We start from the raw sequence: 14,669 nt of genomic DNA on the forward strand, positions 1-14,669 counted from the left end.
TCCAGAATAGGCAAGTCTATACAGACAGGAAGTAGTTTAGTGGTTGCCAGGGCTGGGGGAAGGAGGAAACAGACAGTGACTACAAATAGGTATGCGGTTTCTTCGGGCATAAAGAAAATGTTCTAAAATAAGAGATAGTGGTGTTGGTTGCACAACTAGTGAATATACTAAAAACCACTGAATTGCACACTTTAAAGTGGTGAATTTCACAGTATATGAATTGTATCTCCATAAAACTGTTATTAAAAATGGGGGAAAAAAACTTCACTGATAATATGGGTCTACCTACTTCATTTAAAGTTAGATACCTTATTTTAAGAATTCTTTGGTTATTTATTCAGGTCATACTTGACTTTAAGTACACTGAAAAATAACTATTTGGATCAGAAAGAATGTATATAGCACACTCGTAGGTCTATGATGATCTGTGATGGAAAATCTCCTGACTAGACTATAAGCTCCTACTAAATAGAATGGTCTCATTCATCCTTTATCCAGCATCTCAAAGAAGCCCTGATTCATTTTGTACTAATGGATGAATGCTACTGGACCAAATGCAAGACTCTTCCTCAGTCTCATCAGAACAATGCATGTGTCCCTTTACCTTTCAAAAGAAAGGGCAAAATGGAAGAGATGGCATCTTTTTTTTTTTTTTTTCTTTTATGGGGGCTGGGGAGAAGCTGACATTGCAGGCTGCCTTCCATTTTCTCACACTCACCTGCCTTTGCTGAAGAGGGACGAGACAGTTTCTGGCTATAGATGTGGGCAGCACTTTGGAAAGAGGAAAAGGGGCCAATGGTGTAACTGCCTGATCGACAGCGCGGCAGACCAGCAGGGCTTGGTGCGTTCTGTGTCCCAGGAAGTATGGAGGGAGAGGCACTGTCAGGGGCTGTGCTCAGTAAACCTGTTGGCTGGTGAGACATGCTGGGGATAGCTGGAGGAATCTGAGAGAAAGAAGAATGGTGGCTGGGCCCTGGTGAGAGGTCAGAGGTTGTAATAATAGATGACAAGTGGGTACTGGGAATTTTCTGCAGAAGAGTAACAACAGGACCAGAGAAAGAAGCGGAGGAAGAATCTGTATAGACTAATTTAGCCTCTTTGTCTGCTGAAGTGGTAAATCCTATTAAAACAAAAACAAACAAAATAAAACAAAATAAAACAGATCATTTTAGGAAAAACTGACATATAATCTCTATAAAACATAAAGTAAACATTTTTAAACATCGAAATAATCTTAGCACGAAACAGAAATCATGAAAGACAGAGACTTTAATGAGTGTTCATCATGAACTTAACGAATTATGCCTACCAAGACAACCTGGCAACAGAAACAGTTCATTTGTAGTCCTAGAATTTCTAAAAGCTGGAGTTGAGACTACCTCTATCAACCAGAGCAGGCATTTTACAAATGTGAGGGCGTTAGGACAAAAGTTTCTGGTAGTGACAGCTAACTGCTCTCCCTCTGCTTTTCATCCTTCTGGGGGGGAAAAAGTGCTCAGAATTTCTAAATATTAAGAAAATGAAAAATTCCTCAGAAGGAAAATAGGTTATCAGTAAATAGAAGGAAATTCTAAGGGAAGAGAAAGAACAAAGAAAAGGAACTTCTTTGGGGTAATGCCTTACACTTTAGAATCATTTACTATCCGATGACTTTTTTTCTCCCCTTTTAGGGATTTATCAGAGAGCGGCAAATCTATGTAGGTTTGAAGTCACTCACGAGATAATTTATCACAGTGAATTTCTGTGGCCTGCTGCTGTTTGGGCTGCTTTATTTTCACTTCCTCCATCGTCTCAGGGTGATCTGAAACAGAAAATAAATACTGAGCTGAGGCTCTCCTGCTAATCAAATGCTCTACATATAATTTTGTTTCCAAAATATAACACAACTCATAATTAACCCCAGGAACATTGCATACCCCACCACACTTTCCCAAGGCTGGCCACATCCACAGCCCTGTTGAGTGGGCAATCAACCAAAAGATTCCCAACCATCCCCAACCCCAGCTCCAGCTAACTGAACCAGGGAAAATACTTAAACCCAGGACAGCCATCCATGGATGGAACAAGCTAGGACATGCCTGGAAAAGAAAAAAATAATAAATAATAATAAGTAAGGGCAGTCAGATGCCTCTACCAAAAATTCAAACTAGGGAAACTAAGAAACCAAGCTTGTTGGTGGTACCCACTGGAGCAAAGAAATCATAATACACGTGGAGCAGTGCAACAACCAAGAGATAGAAAGAACAGCCCCAATATTTGTTGCCAAGGTACCTGGATACTACAGTAACTCTGTATCTAGCTTTCTTGCTTTTATTTATTTATTTATTTATGAGAATGGTGGGGGGAGAGGGGCAGAGAGAGAGAGAGAGAATCTTAAGCAGGCTGCACACGCAGTGCAGCTCTGTATCCTCAAGTAAACTTCTTGGTTTTACTTGAGCAAGCTGAGTGAGTTTACTTGCGATAGGGTGATCAGTATATTCATGACAAAATCACTCTAATAAAATAAATTCCACTCTAATAAACTAGTTTTTTTCCTACCACAAGATTTTGAAACAGGACAGCCAGGGCTAATCATGTACTTGCAGAAATATTCCAAAATCTTTTTCAGGGCTAGTTCATATAAAAACTTAAGAAAGGCCATTTTACATATCATCTTTCAGAATGAAAGAATAAGGATATAGGAATTATTTTCTGTCCATCACCACCAGCAGTGGTGGTAACTGTCACACATGTGTTTGCTCATGTTTGAATTCAGTCCAGATACTATCAGATATCAAAATGTTGTTTCCTTGATTGGGGCCTTCCAACTGCCTCTCTAGTTATTCTTGTTAGGTCTAGATAGGTATAGATGTTCTTACGTAGAGGTCATCCTTAACACATGAACCCCAGAATTTTCAGGGACCCATTTGTACAGACAGATGCTGTCAGGACATACTGTCAGGGCTTCCCCCGGGGAGAAGTTACTTAACTGAACGCCAATGTAGGCCCTCACTTCTCTAGGTTAACGTGCTTTTCTCTACCCCAACCTCACTATAAGAACTCTTTAGCCTCTCTTCCTCAACACTGTTAAAGGAGCTTTTCAAAGCTTCCACCAACCTTCTTCCCACATTTACTCACCTAATTCTATCTACTAGACAATAAACCTTATGAAGTCAAGGTCCTAGGACAGCCCTGGTCACTGTATACCTAGCAACCATCACAATGTCTGACACACAACAGGTGCTCAGGAAAAATGTGTAGAAGGAATGAATAAACAGATGAATCAACTAACTTCAGAACTCAGATAAGCTAGGACAACTCCGAGAAGAAGGCTGAGCTGGGGACTTCTAGAAATATCGTTCGATTACACAGTGAGCTCAATATAAATAGGCTTGTGTAGACTAGCCTCTGAATCAAAACAGTTTTTAAAACATTAACACTGTTTCTTTGGAACCCTCACTCCACATTTTATTTTTTATTTTTATTTTTTTTTTAAAGATTTTATTTATTTATTTGAGAGAAGAATGAGAGAGAGAGCTCATGAGAGGGGGTAGGGTCAGAGGGAGAAGCAGACTCCCTGCCGAGCAGGGAGCCCGATGCGGGACTCGATCCTGGGACTCCAGGATCATGACCTGAGCCGAACCCTCACTCCACATTTTAAATGACCAATTATCCTCGCTATTTCCACATTAGACTATGGTAGTCTTAACAGCAGGGAACGAGTCTCCGTCTTTGAATTTAGTGCTTAGCATACTGACAGAATTCGTGTAGATTTCCTATGTCTTAACACTTCCCATCTAGATTTTAAACGAATCTTACTTTAAGGCACAAAGCTTTGTTTATAACAGAACATCACTGCTATTTTTTGATCATATGACATGAGCTAGAAAGTTCGGTCCACATTAATTCCAAAATCCCCAATCACAGAGTTCCCCCGTAGTGAGCTCTTTTAGAAATGCGTGGGAACATTCTGGGCTATCACAGTGACTGAAGAAAGCTAAAGGCATTTAGGGTGTGGGACTAAGGATATTAGATATCCCACCAGGTATGGAAGAGTCCCACGCAACAAATAATTCTTCTACCCCAAATGCCAATGCTGCTAAGCCAGAGGAAGCAAAAAACTTAAAAAGCATGGGAAATAACTATTAGGAAAGGCAGAAGAGCCCAGATTAAGAGCATAAGCTTTGAGTCGGGCAGACGAAGGTTCAAATTCCCATCCCACTGCACCGTGGAGGGGATCCTTGAGCAAGTTACTCAGTCTCTTTCAGCTTCTGTTTTCTCATCTGTATAAAGAAGTTGAATAATAGCACCCACTCCATATGGTTTTTAAAAGTAAAAAAGTTAGATCACATCCAGCAGATTATAGTAATATAAGCAATCCCTTTAATGTTAGCCATTATTAGCTTGTCTTGAAAAGCTCTCTACTGTTAATTTTCGTGAAAAAAAAAAAAATCAGACCATGTCCCTCTTGTTCTGAGGACAAAAATGGAATGCCTCCTCAGCCCCGACCCCCACACTGCAATACTTCACCATCTTGGAGTCTGTTAGTGCTTACGCAGCACATGATTCTTGGCTCTCTTTGGCATGTCTCATTTTTTCACTTGTTCTTCTTATTTTTCATTAATAAACCATCATACTTACCACCCTTTGCCCCGCTATCAGAATAACTGTTGCTGTTTTTAGAACTTTTTGAGTGAGTCCCCAGGAAGACACTTGCAGACTTGTTTTTTTGAGTATAAAAAGTCAACACCTCCTCCAGTTCAGCCTCACTGAAACGAGGAGAGAGAGTATGGTCAGAACAGGAAGCTGTTCTGGAAAATCTTTCCACCAAATTTTATTCTGGAAATGGAGTCAGCTGGAGAAGGGGAAAATGAAAAGTACAAGCTGAAAACTCCCTATTAATAGATGGTTAAATAGGAATACAAACAAAGCAGTCTAAAAAAAGTAAAGCATGATAAGGCTTTCTTCATCCCAAAGTGAATATTCGAGATGCACTGTCCAATACAGTAGCCAGAAGGCATATATGATGATTTCAGTTTAAATGAATTAAAATTAAATACACTTAAAGATTCTTCTCAGTTAGACTAGCCACATTTCATGTACTCAGTGGCTACAACACAGAAAGTTCTATTGGATAGCCATGTTCTATATCAGGGGTCAACAAACTACAAACTTTATGGGGTCAAAACTGACAAGCTGATGAGCAACATATTCTTGTATGGCTCCCTGCTAAAAATGGCTTTTATCTTTTTAGAGAAGAATATGCTATGAAGATCAAAGGTATCCTACAAAAGTCTGAAATATTTATTATCTGGCCCTTCACTGTTTGCCCCCCACTTCCAGATAACTGAAGTGTGTTCATTAAAGAAGACCCTTGTCATTTTAATTCCCTATGTCAGAAATAAGGAAACCTACCAGCATAACTATATGAAGAGTTCCCTAACCATCTATTCAATGAAGGAGAGGGAACGAGATGGTTCTAGGTCATTTCAGATATTAAAATTATATGTACTTTATGAACATCCACAAAATGGAAAGTATAAGGAATCTGATGAGGGCCCACGGGATTCTTACAGTAAACATATTATGCATGGATTTTTCAACACCTATGGGAGGTTCTCAATGGCCTTCTGCATTTTTTTTTTCCTGGAGCCAGGCTGTATTCCAGATGAGCGGCCTTTAAATAGGCAAAGTATTCCTGCGTTATCACAAAAAAAAACCTATATCCCATCTTCAGAATATACTGTGATGACAACCTAGGAAACCGTTTCTATGAATCTCAGGGTAAACCCCACAGTCTCCAGAGTAGCCAAATGCCACAAAGTACCTCAAGTAACTATTAAAGATCCACGTGCAGCTGAGATTACAAATGGGTGATTGCCTCTGCCTGTCTGTGTGTTTTACTTGGCCCTTCACAGAAAGGGAAAGGGAAAGGTTAAGGTTAAGGTTGGTCAAAATACAAACTGCTTGACGCCTCTTCTCTTAATCTTTGCCCACTTCATAATCTGTGTTTCCTTGCCTGACTCCTGCAGGGATCTGCATTTACCAACCTCGATGGAGGTATCCAGGTACCACCCCACATGTAATAAACGAGCCGATGCTAGCAGAAAATTTCCAACAATCAACACTTAATGTACAACAGTAATAAATACATTCCAGCATATTTTATCTCCAACTCTGTATCATTTGTCTTAGTACATGTAATTCATTTTTAGCATCCAGTTAGTCCTGGTAAGGGAATACACACCAGTTTTCAAAAAATTGGCTTTTCTTTTCTTTTTTTATATTTTAAGGATCTTGAAGATCCCTAGGAGGAATGGAATATTAATCTTTTAACTTTTAAAGTAGAGTGATTTTCTGAACATACTCTAGTTTTTCTTTCCGATTTTTATAATGTTGATATGAGAAACCATTTCTTGTTTTGCTTCTATACCTGAATTATCAATCATATAACTCAAGACCCAAGAATGTTAACAAAGTAACATTACACGATTATAAACTCCTACAAAATGATGTCTTTGTTTGCTGTGAGTTTTTAAGCTCATGATAGTGAGGGTATCCTTAGGTCTGTACAAGGTCTTAAACACAGATCATATTATCTTGGTGACTGATAACTCACCACCTGATTTAAACTTCATAAACCAACAGAGAATCGATTTTCTCCTGCTTTTCTCCCCACAGTGACTTTGATGGTTGAAGACTAATTAATGGGGTGATACAGATGTTTTATCCTTTGAGCCGTTTTGTATGACTCTCTGTTTTAGAAAAAGGCCCTCCAGTGTGAGTCTTACAAAATTTTAAATGAAATGCCTTTGTTACCTCTTCCTTTGGAAACATATCGTCAATGGACAAAATGGTCTGACTGATTTATATCAAGATAGAGCTGAATGCTGAAATTTTCAATCCTTAAAGGCTAACTCTACACATGAAGGACTTGTTCTATTTTATATAAATTAGGCGTAACCCTCACAGTGCTGAGAAACTGCCAATTCCTCAGCCCACTCAATGTAGGCAAAATTTGGTCATCACCACTGCATCAGTAGGTCAGGGATAAATTCAGATCCAGTAAACACTGGAAGCCTCTAACTTCAACTTTCCAAAGGGCTCTCTCAGCACTTCAAGTGGTGTGTACTTTGAAGGCTGTCTAGAAATACAGCCCAGATACCCAGCAGCAGTGTTTTGATAACTGAAACCATGACAACAACAACATAATTGGCTGAAATATGGAGAGGCCAAGCCTATGAAACTCTTTTTCTCATTCTGAGAGTGATTTTACTCACATCCCATATGTTAGAAACAAGGAAATATTAAGAATTGAATGGGCAGTCAGGCAGATAGAGTAAGACAGTTTTTATTAATCAAGAATATCTTCTACCTTGCTTGTCTGATGAACTCCTGAAAGTTTTCTGTATTCACCCCAACTTCCTCTTCTTCTTCAAGTTTCTTCTTCGATTTCTTTTCAGCCAACTGTTCTGTTTCCTACCCAGTCCCCAACCCACACAGGAAAACAGTAAGATAAAACTGACTCCTGAAAAATGCACACTTCATCATCTGGTTTCATTACCATTGGGTTAATTTGTCTTTGTGGTAAAGACACTTACTTCCTCCATGTACTCTTGCCACCTATAAATTTGATATATTATTCTCTGCCATTATTTCATAAAATATTTTGGAATTTCCAAATAAAAGTTGCAGTATAAATGTAAATTTTTATCATGTTTTTACTTTCTGCCCACATAACCCATTCAAAAAGAACTTTATAGTTCCTTTTAACTTAGTAACATCTGTGCTCACCCTTGCAGCTTTAACAGTATGACAACAGAGATACTGTATTTTGTTACAACTAGGGAGAGGAAAGATAGGTCTTGGAAGGTACTCCTCTAACAGCATCCAAACTGAGTAAATTCTTCACTTATATAAGACATACCAAAATTCTCAACAGATCTGGAGTAAATCAAAGCTACCAATTTGCTATATTGATATTCTACTAATTATTCCACACAACTTTACAAATGCCATTTAAATTTCCTCAGTTTTCCCTTCTGCAAAATGACCGTACTTTTTTTCTCCCAAATACCCTTTGGATAGCAGATGCTTTGCAAAATATTCTAACAAAGTAGTATATTTCCTGGTCTTGGTTGTAAAATGATGTCACCATCTAAAATGTTCTCAAATACAAAGTATAACTCTCTCAGGAAAGAAAATTATGTCATTCTATTAAATCCACAGTTAATTTGCTCTCAAATAGTCAATTCACCACTGTCTAAAGGCATAATAATGACAATGCAAATTCACATAGTCCAGGATTCATCTCAGATACAATAGCACTCAGAGGGAATATGCTTTTTGATAAGCATTAACTTTGGCCATTGGGCTTTCAGAAGTAATAAGCAGCTTTTCAGACCAGCTAGGTTAAGGAGTGAGGTCCAGCTCCCTGTAACAGTTACACACAAGGGTTGACAACACTAGAAAAGAGAAGGACCTCTCCACCCAGCTGGACACAGGCTTCTAGCTTCCTGCTAATAGTGTATGGCAACCTAAAACACAAGAGTAAGAGATAAACCACCTACCTTGTTGTATACAATAATAAAATCACCCAGTTGGTGGGCCAAGATTCTTCTGCGTTCCAGAAGTGCCAATCGTCGACTGGGTAATACCATCCTCAGTGAGTGCTGGAGGTTACTAGACGCTCGTTTAAGGAAGCGAACCACTAGCTCCTATTAAGAGTCATGGGGGGGGGAAGCAGGGATTATGCTAAGCAACAGAAGACAGGCGATGAAGGGTTTACCCAACAGAGATATGAGAACAGGTACACTATACATTCCAACAAATAAGACCCAGAGCAAAAACATTAGGCATAAGAAGGATACAGAGAGACAAAAGAAATGTACTCTTCCCTCAATCAGCTGGCAATCAGAAAATCAATAAATATGTATGCAAATAATTATATATTAAAGAAGTAACTAAAAGTACCACAACTCACATGCAAATAGTAGTATAATAAATCAAAGTGCAGATATCACTTCTAATAGGGTGATCAGAGAAAGCTACTTAGGGAAAGTAGCTTTCAAGGACAGACAGTGGAAATTAAAACCATGGGAGCAGATGAAATCATCAAGGGTGAGAAGGAAGAGAAAGAATACAGAAATACTCATATTCATTTAGAGATAGGAAAGAGGAGGAAGAATCAGAAACAAAACAAAACCAAACAAAAACCTATGGCAGAAACACCAGAAATTTACCAAAAAAAAACCCCGAGGAGAAAAGAGTGTCATGGAAGCCAAGGGAATTAAAGGCCCTATGTCAAAAGCTTCCAAGAGACCAGAGCTGAAAAGGACCAGGACCAAGACCAAGACAAGACCCTGGATCTGGCCATTGTGAGATAACTTCAAGAGAACACTTTCAGTAGAGAAGGGAACAGAAGGAAAAGACTAAGAAGAGCACGGGTAATAAAGAATAGAAACCGCTCATTTAAAAAGTTTAGTGTTAAAGAAAAAGAAAAGAACCAATACTCTGTATGTGAGAGGTGGTGGCTTCTTTTGTCCTTCCCCATGGGAAAGGGAGTTGGCGGAGGGGGGGGGCAGGGGGGCACAGAGAAAAGTCATTAAGTGGTACAAAGAGTACATCTCACTTGGCATGGGGAAAAGGATTCTGAAATCTGAACAGATACCAATCAGATCATTCACAGTATGACAAATGCTTCCAAGAGAGATTTTGTGAGACTATGGGCCGTAAAGAGAACTGTTCCTTCCCTCACCACACCCCCACAACACGATAAAATTGCTTTAAGATGATAGATTTGAGGATCTTCTATTGATGTGCCTCCTGTGAGTTATATGATAAAGAATCTCTAACCCTAACTTGGGGCAGAGGAGACAATTCTACCCCTACCTTCCTCAACAACAAGACCGCCACCGCAATCATCAGGGAATGCATTAGGGTTTGCTCTCTAGCTAGATTTTCAAACAGGAATGCACAGAACTGGTATTAAGTTTTGCGGTGATGATCCTAAGTATTCTCATAAACAACCCCCCCCCCCCGAAATCCTGTGTGAGTTCCAAGCGCTTGCAGGGGTTATTCTATTCTGAGCTCTTTTTTTATTCCTGAATTTGATTTTGGCTCATTGTCCTTTGGTGCCAATTTGCTCCAGCATGAAGGAACAGCCTCATAACCAGAGGTTGGATTTCACGATTCTACTCTGCTGTCTTTACCATAGGGTGGCTTAAGCTGTTATGTTAAAACATTATTTTTTCACAGTGGAGCAGACAAACTGACTCTCAAAAAGGCAGTTTCAATTTTCCACTTGGAAAGAGCAGAGCTAACATTTTCCACTGATGGTTGAAGGATTATTCACAACACACAAGGTTTTATCTCTGGGTTGTATTGGCTACTTTAAATTCACAAGTTGTTTTCTGGGATTTCCATCATGTTTTTTATAATAAGCCTGGCATATCGTATGCCTCTCGTATGTGGAGAACTGAAAATTATGGTAGGGTCACCACTGAGTTGGACAAAGGACGCACCTTTCTCAGACTTAGAGGTCCCTCCCTTGTGGGTGACAGATCCCTGTGGTCAAAAGGCTATAGAAGGACTGTGGCTTCTTCTATAAGCGTTGACCTTACCAAAGAGCATGAAGTTCCCTGTCATTCCCATTCAAAAAGAAAAACTGTGCTAGAATACTAAATCCTAGGCATGTTCAAATGACTGATACACAGCAAAAATTATTACACAGTTTGTTTCCAGTCATCGAAATAAGAACTTTATAAAATTTCAACTAGTAGAGAAATAACGTTAAAATGGAAGATGGTACATTCTCCGAGGGCCTACAATAAAGTGCTTTCACAGGGTTAACACCACCCCCTCAGAACAGAAAACAAATGCCTTGTGATGCATGGAAACAAGAGAGGAGCAAATAATGTACAACTGTAACCTGTGAGTTCAAGTTTCAGTCTCCCCACACACAAGCTGTGGGACAAGGGGCAAATTACGACCGTGCTCTAGGTCTTTGTTGCCTCAGCTGCAAAATGGGGATTATGGTACCTACGTCAAAGAGTTAATGCAATGGGAAAATCGAAGAGTTAAAGGGCTCTAAATTGTTCTTCTTTTTGAGGGCTTTGCACAGGGCCTGACGACGAATGAGCAATCAATTTCCATTTTCAGGATGAAATAAACTGATGCCCTCAACCGAGTGTAATGAACATGGCCCCAGATCAAAGATTTACTTCACATTAAAGTAGATCTATAATCTATAGTGTGGAACAACTCTTTCACCAGAAGAATATATTGCTCTTTACCCTAGTTGAAAGAAGGAAGAGGAGGAGGAGAAGGAGAAGGAAAGGAACAGGGAAAGTAAAAAGGTTCCAACAAGAAGAGCCTCACCATCTGTTCATCCTCTTTGGCAGCCCAACTGGCACTGAACGTTTGACCTCCACTGTCTTTCATCAGGCGAATTTGAACATGCTGGAGATAGGCAGAGAATGCTATTCGGGCCTGCACTTTGCTATAGAAATCCAAAACAACACACCGTTATGAGACAGAATGGTCAGCCTACCAAATGTGTACTTGCCTCACTCAAAGTGGACTGTGAGGATCCTCCTATTAGGATGGCTAAGAAAATGGAAGCCCATCATGCAGTCATTGACTAAGGATACCTTCTACGGAGTACATGAGATTTTTTTTTTTTCTATTAAAGAATCTTATTTATTTTCTCTATTAACACGGGAGAAAAAAAATCAAACAAGAATAGGAAATCAGGTTTCCTACTCTTATACCTTATCTCTGAACTTTTTAATAACTTTCTTGGGGGAAATGGACAGGAAAAGTACTGAATCTTCACAAGAACATATGCATTAATGTAGAACGGTTTTTCTGCGTTGGAAGCCCTTATGTACTCATCAGCTGGTGCAAAAGCATGCTTTTGCTATGGCAACTAATATTTCTGGTGTGCAAAGGCCTCCAAAGCAGGAAATAGATAAATCCTACAAAGGAACTTTTGAGACCAAATTTTAAGGTCATGCTTTTCTCAACTACAAGACGGGAATGGCTAGAGCCCAGAACAAATGAGTGAGGTCCAACAGAGTTTGGCATAGATGAACTGACAGGCTAGGACGGGCCCAGATGTTCAGTGGGAAAAAGAAATCTTTACGTATAGTAAAAAGTACCTCAGCGGCATCACTGAAAAACCCAGCAGATTTCTGCTTGGTGGTCTAGGTTGGAAATAAGGAAATCTGTTCAAGCTATGGTTTAGAAGATGGAAATACCAGAGACACACTGATGATTTTCACTTCAGCTGCTAATTGTAGCAGATCTGTTTTCCTTCAGGAGAGATTTTGGTTACTTCAGCTGATCGGCCTTCTGACACTCTAGCCAAAATTACATCAGCGAAGATTAGGGCCCAACACAAACTTTGTTTACAATCCTCACACATGCAATCACCGAATGCTTTCTACTCACTGTTCCTCCAAAATTAGGATGAACGACTTGTCCAGAGTAAAGTGGACATCCTAAGAAGGTTTAGGTCTAACTTCTATGTATGTGGAGGAGGGACTGAAGGGGAGGGGAGTCAGGTTGAGAAGCAGATTTGCTCTTGAGAGTTTAAATACAGAAGATCTTCAGAGCATAAAATATAAGTCAGGCTACATCATTTTTACTAATGGGGACAGTTTATGGGAGTACAATATGATTTTGAAAAAACAAATTTAGGGGCACCTGAGTGGCTCAGTTGTTAAGCGTCTGCCTTTGGCTCAGCTCATGATCCCAGGGCCTTGGGATCGAGCCCCGCATCGGGCTCCCTGCTCTGCGGGAAGCCTGCTTCTCCCTCTCCCACTCCCCCTGCTTGTGTTCCCTCTCTCACTGTGTCTCTCTCTGTCAAATAATAAAATCTTAAAAAAAGAAAAAAAAGAAAAAACAAATTTATATTTTCAAATGTTTCTCAACAAGGGCAACACTTACACCCTTGTTCTCCTGGAGACCACATGCCACTTTCCCCGCAACCATTCCCAAAAGACTTACCCCCACAACAGATTATTTTCAAGACAAAATAAGTGAAAAAGATTCTTAATTTTGGTCCACAAATTCACTTGCTATCGAATGAGGTAGAAACATTCGATATTTCATTTCAGACATCTCCAAAGTAGCAGAATACCTGATTTTATTAATTATTCCTCTAATGCTAAAACATGAAGGTCTTTTGGATAAGAGAATTATCACTTCGAGGTTGAGATTTCAATTATTGTTTCGTTGCAAATCACTGCCACAAATCAAATGAACAAGTACTGAGTTTTCCATTTCTATAAACCTCATTGAAAGGACCCGGGGTTGTTCATTCTGAGACTGGCCCTAAGGTACTGTTCACATTGGTCAGAGAGTCATTTGCAACAAACCCAAAAAGATGAAAGAATGAAAACTAGAATGATTTAAACCAAAAAAAACCCTATTTTTTTAAAAAATTAAGCTTATATGGATCCTTATTACAAAAATTACACAACTAAAGGCTAGGGCCGAGAGTCTCGAATCCTTGCCATGACCTCCCTGAGACCCCTCAGTAGCCACGGAGATGCCCCACAGAATGATGGGTAGCTCCAGGGAACAGAGTCTAAAAACCACTAATTTGCATTAACACACCAGGCAACTACAACAGTTTACTCATTGAAAGTCAGATCCATGAGATTTATGAAGAAATAATTTATTTCTACAACAGCTAAGTAGAATGTTATTGCTGGAAAGGGCCTTAGAATATAGTCCAGTGGTTTTCAAATGTTCTATTTCAATTCAGTGGAATCTTTTTTCCCCTCCAGAAAGCACAGTTTGAAAAACATTTGTCTAACCCCATACCTTGGCCTAAAGGAAAAGGAAACTGAGACGTGCAGAAGCTCTCTGACCAGCCCATGATCACACAGTCCATTGGTGAGCCCTAAAAAGCAAGAGTCCAGGTCTTCGGACAGTTTGGTGTGCTCTCCACTCAACAGAACTACTGCTATTCTCCACGACGCTGTTCCAAACCTTAACTTGATCCCCCCCTCCCCCAAACCCCCGATGTTACCCACCGCCCTTGCAATATAAGAACTGACCTCTTAGAAAATAAAGGCCAAAATGCATAAATACCTAGCCTTCCTTCCCCTTTCACTTCTAACTACTGCATTCATCCCATAGTGCTTTCTTTCTGACTTATAGTAAGAGATAACCCTCCAGTGGCCTCTTCCCACCTTCCTTTAGGGCCCTTCCTATCAATATATCCATTTCTGCATCTCTAATCCTCTTTCCTTTCCTTTTTTTTTTTTTTACGATTTTATTTATTTATTTAGAGAGAGCGCATGAGCAGGGGGAGGGTGGAGGGAAAGACAGAATCTCAAGCAGACCGTGCTCTGAGTGGGGAGCTGATGCAGGGCTCAATCTCACAACCCTGAGATCACGACCTGAGCCAAAATCAAGAGTCAGATGCTTAACTGACTGAGCCACCCAGGTGCCCCTATTCCTCTTTCCACAAACCCTTCCCCTAGTCTATAAATAAGCTCCAGAATCCCCATCTTTAAAAAAAAAAAATCCTTTTCTCTTAGCTTGCTCTCACTATGTGTTCTCACCTGCCTTTCATTGCCAAATCCTCTGAAAAAGTTGGCCTGCGCTTGGCTTTCTTATTTGCACAACTCACAATTTCTCACAACTCACAAGTTGGCCCTAGGTCAGAAATGCGG

At 39.8% G+C, this 14,669-nt stretch overlaps 1 protein-coding gene across 25 annotated transcripts in view; it reads right to left on the minus strand.

Annotated features, from left to right (window-relative positions):
- Window positions 1-14,669, minus strand: part of TTLL5 (tubulin tyrosine ligase like 5) — a 276,731-nt gene that overhangs the window by 161,725 nt on the left and 100,337 nt on the right. For 22 of the 25 annotated variants that reach the window (XR_003515950.2, XR_003515947.2, XR_003515951.2 and 19 more), the window contains 6 exons: window positions 11,359-11,479; window positions 8,550-8,696; window positions 7,355-7,458; window positions 4,621-4,748; window positions 1,718-1,801; window positions 719-1,120 (listed from right to left, as the gene is read on the minus strand). Coding sequence is in view for 18 of the 25 variants with exons in the window: in XM_027572090.2 (XP_027427891.2) it covers window positions 719-1,120; window positions 1,718-1,801; window positions 4,621-4,748; window positions 7,355-7,458; window positions 8,550-8,696; window positions 11,359-11,479 (986 nt within the window). In the remaining 7 variants the exon portion in view is untranslated. The remainder of the gene's footprint in view (window positions 1-718; window positions 1,121-1,717; window positions 1,802-4,620; window positions 4,749-7,354; window positions 7,459-8,549; window positions 8,697-11,358; window positions 11,480-14,669) is intronic. The other 3 variants (XR_003515953.2, XM_027572096.2, XM_027572095.2) reach the window with 1 other exon arrangement.

Source organism: Zalophus californianus, chromosome 6 (assembly GCF_009762305.2).
Source record: "Zalophus californianus isolate mZalCal1 chromosome 6, mZalCal1.pri.v2, whole genome shotgun sequence".
Lineage (NCBI taxonomy): Eukaryota > Metazoa > Chordata > Mammalia > Carnivora > Otariidae > Zalophus > Zalophus californianus.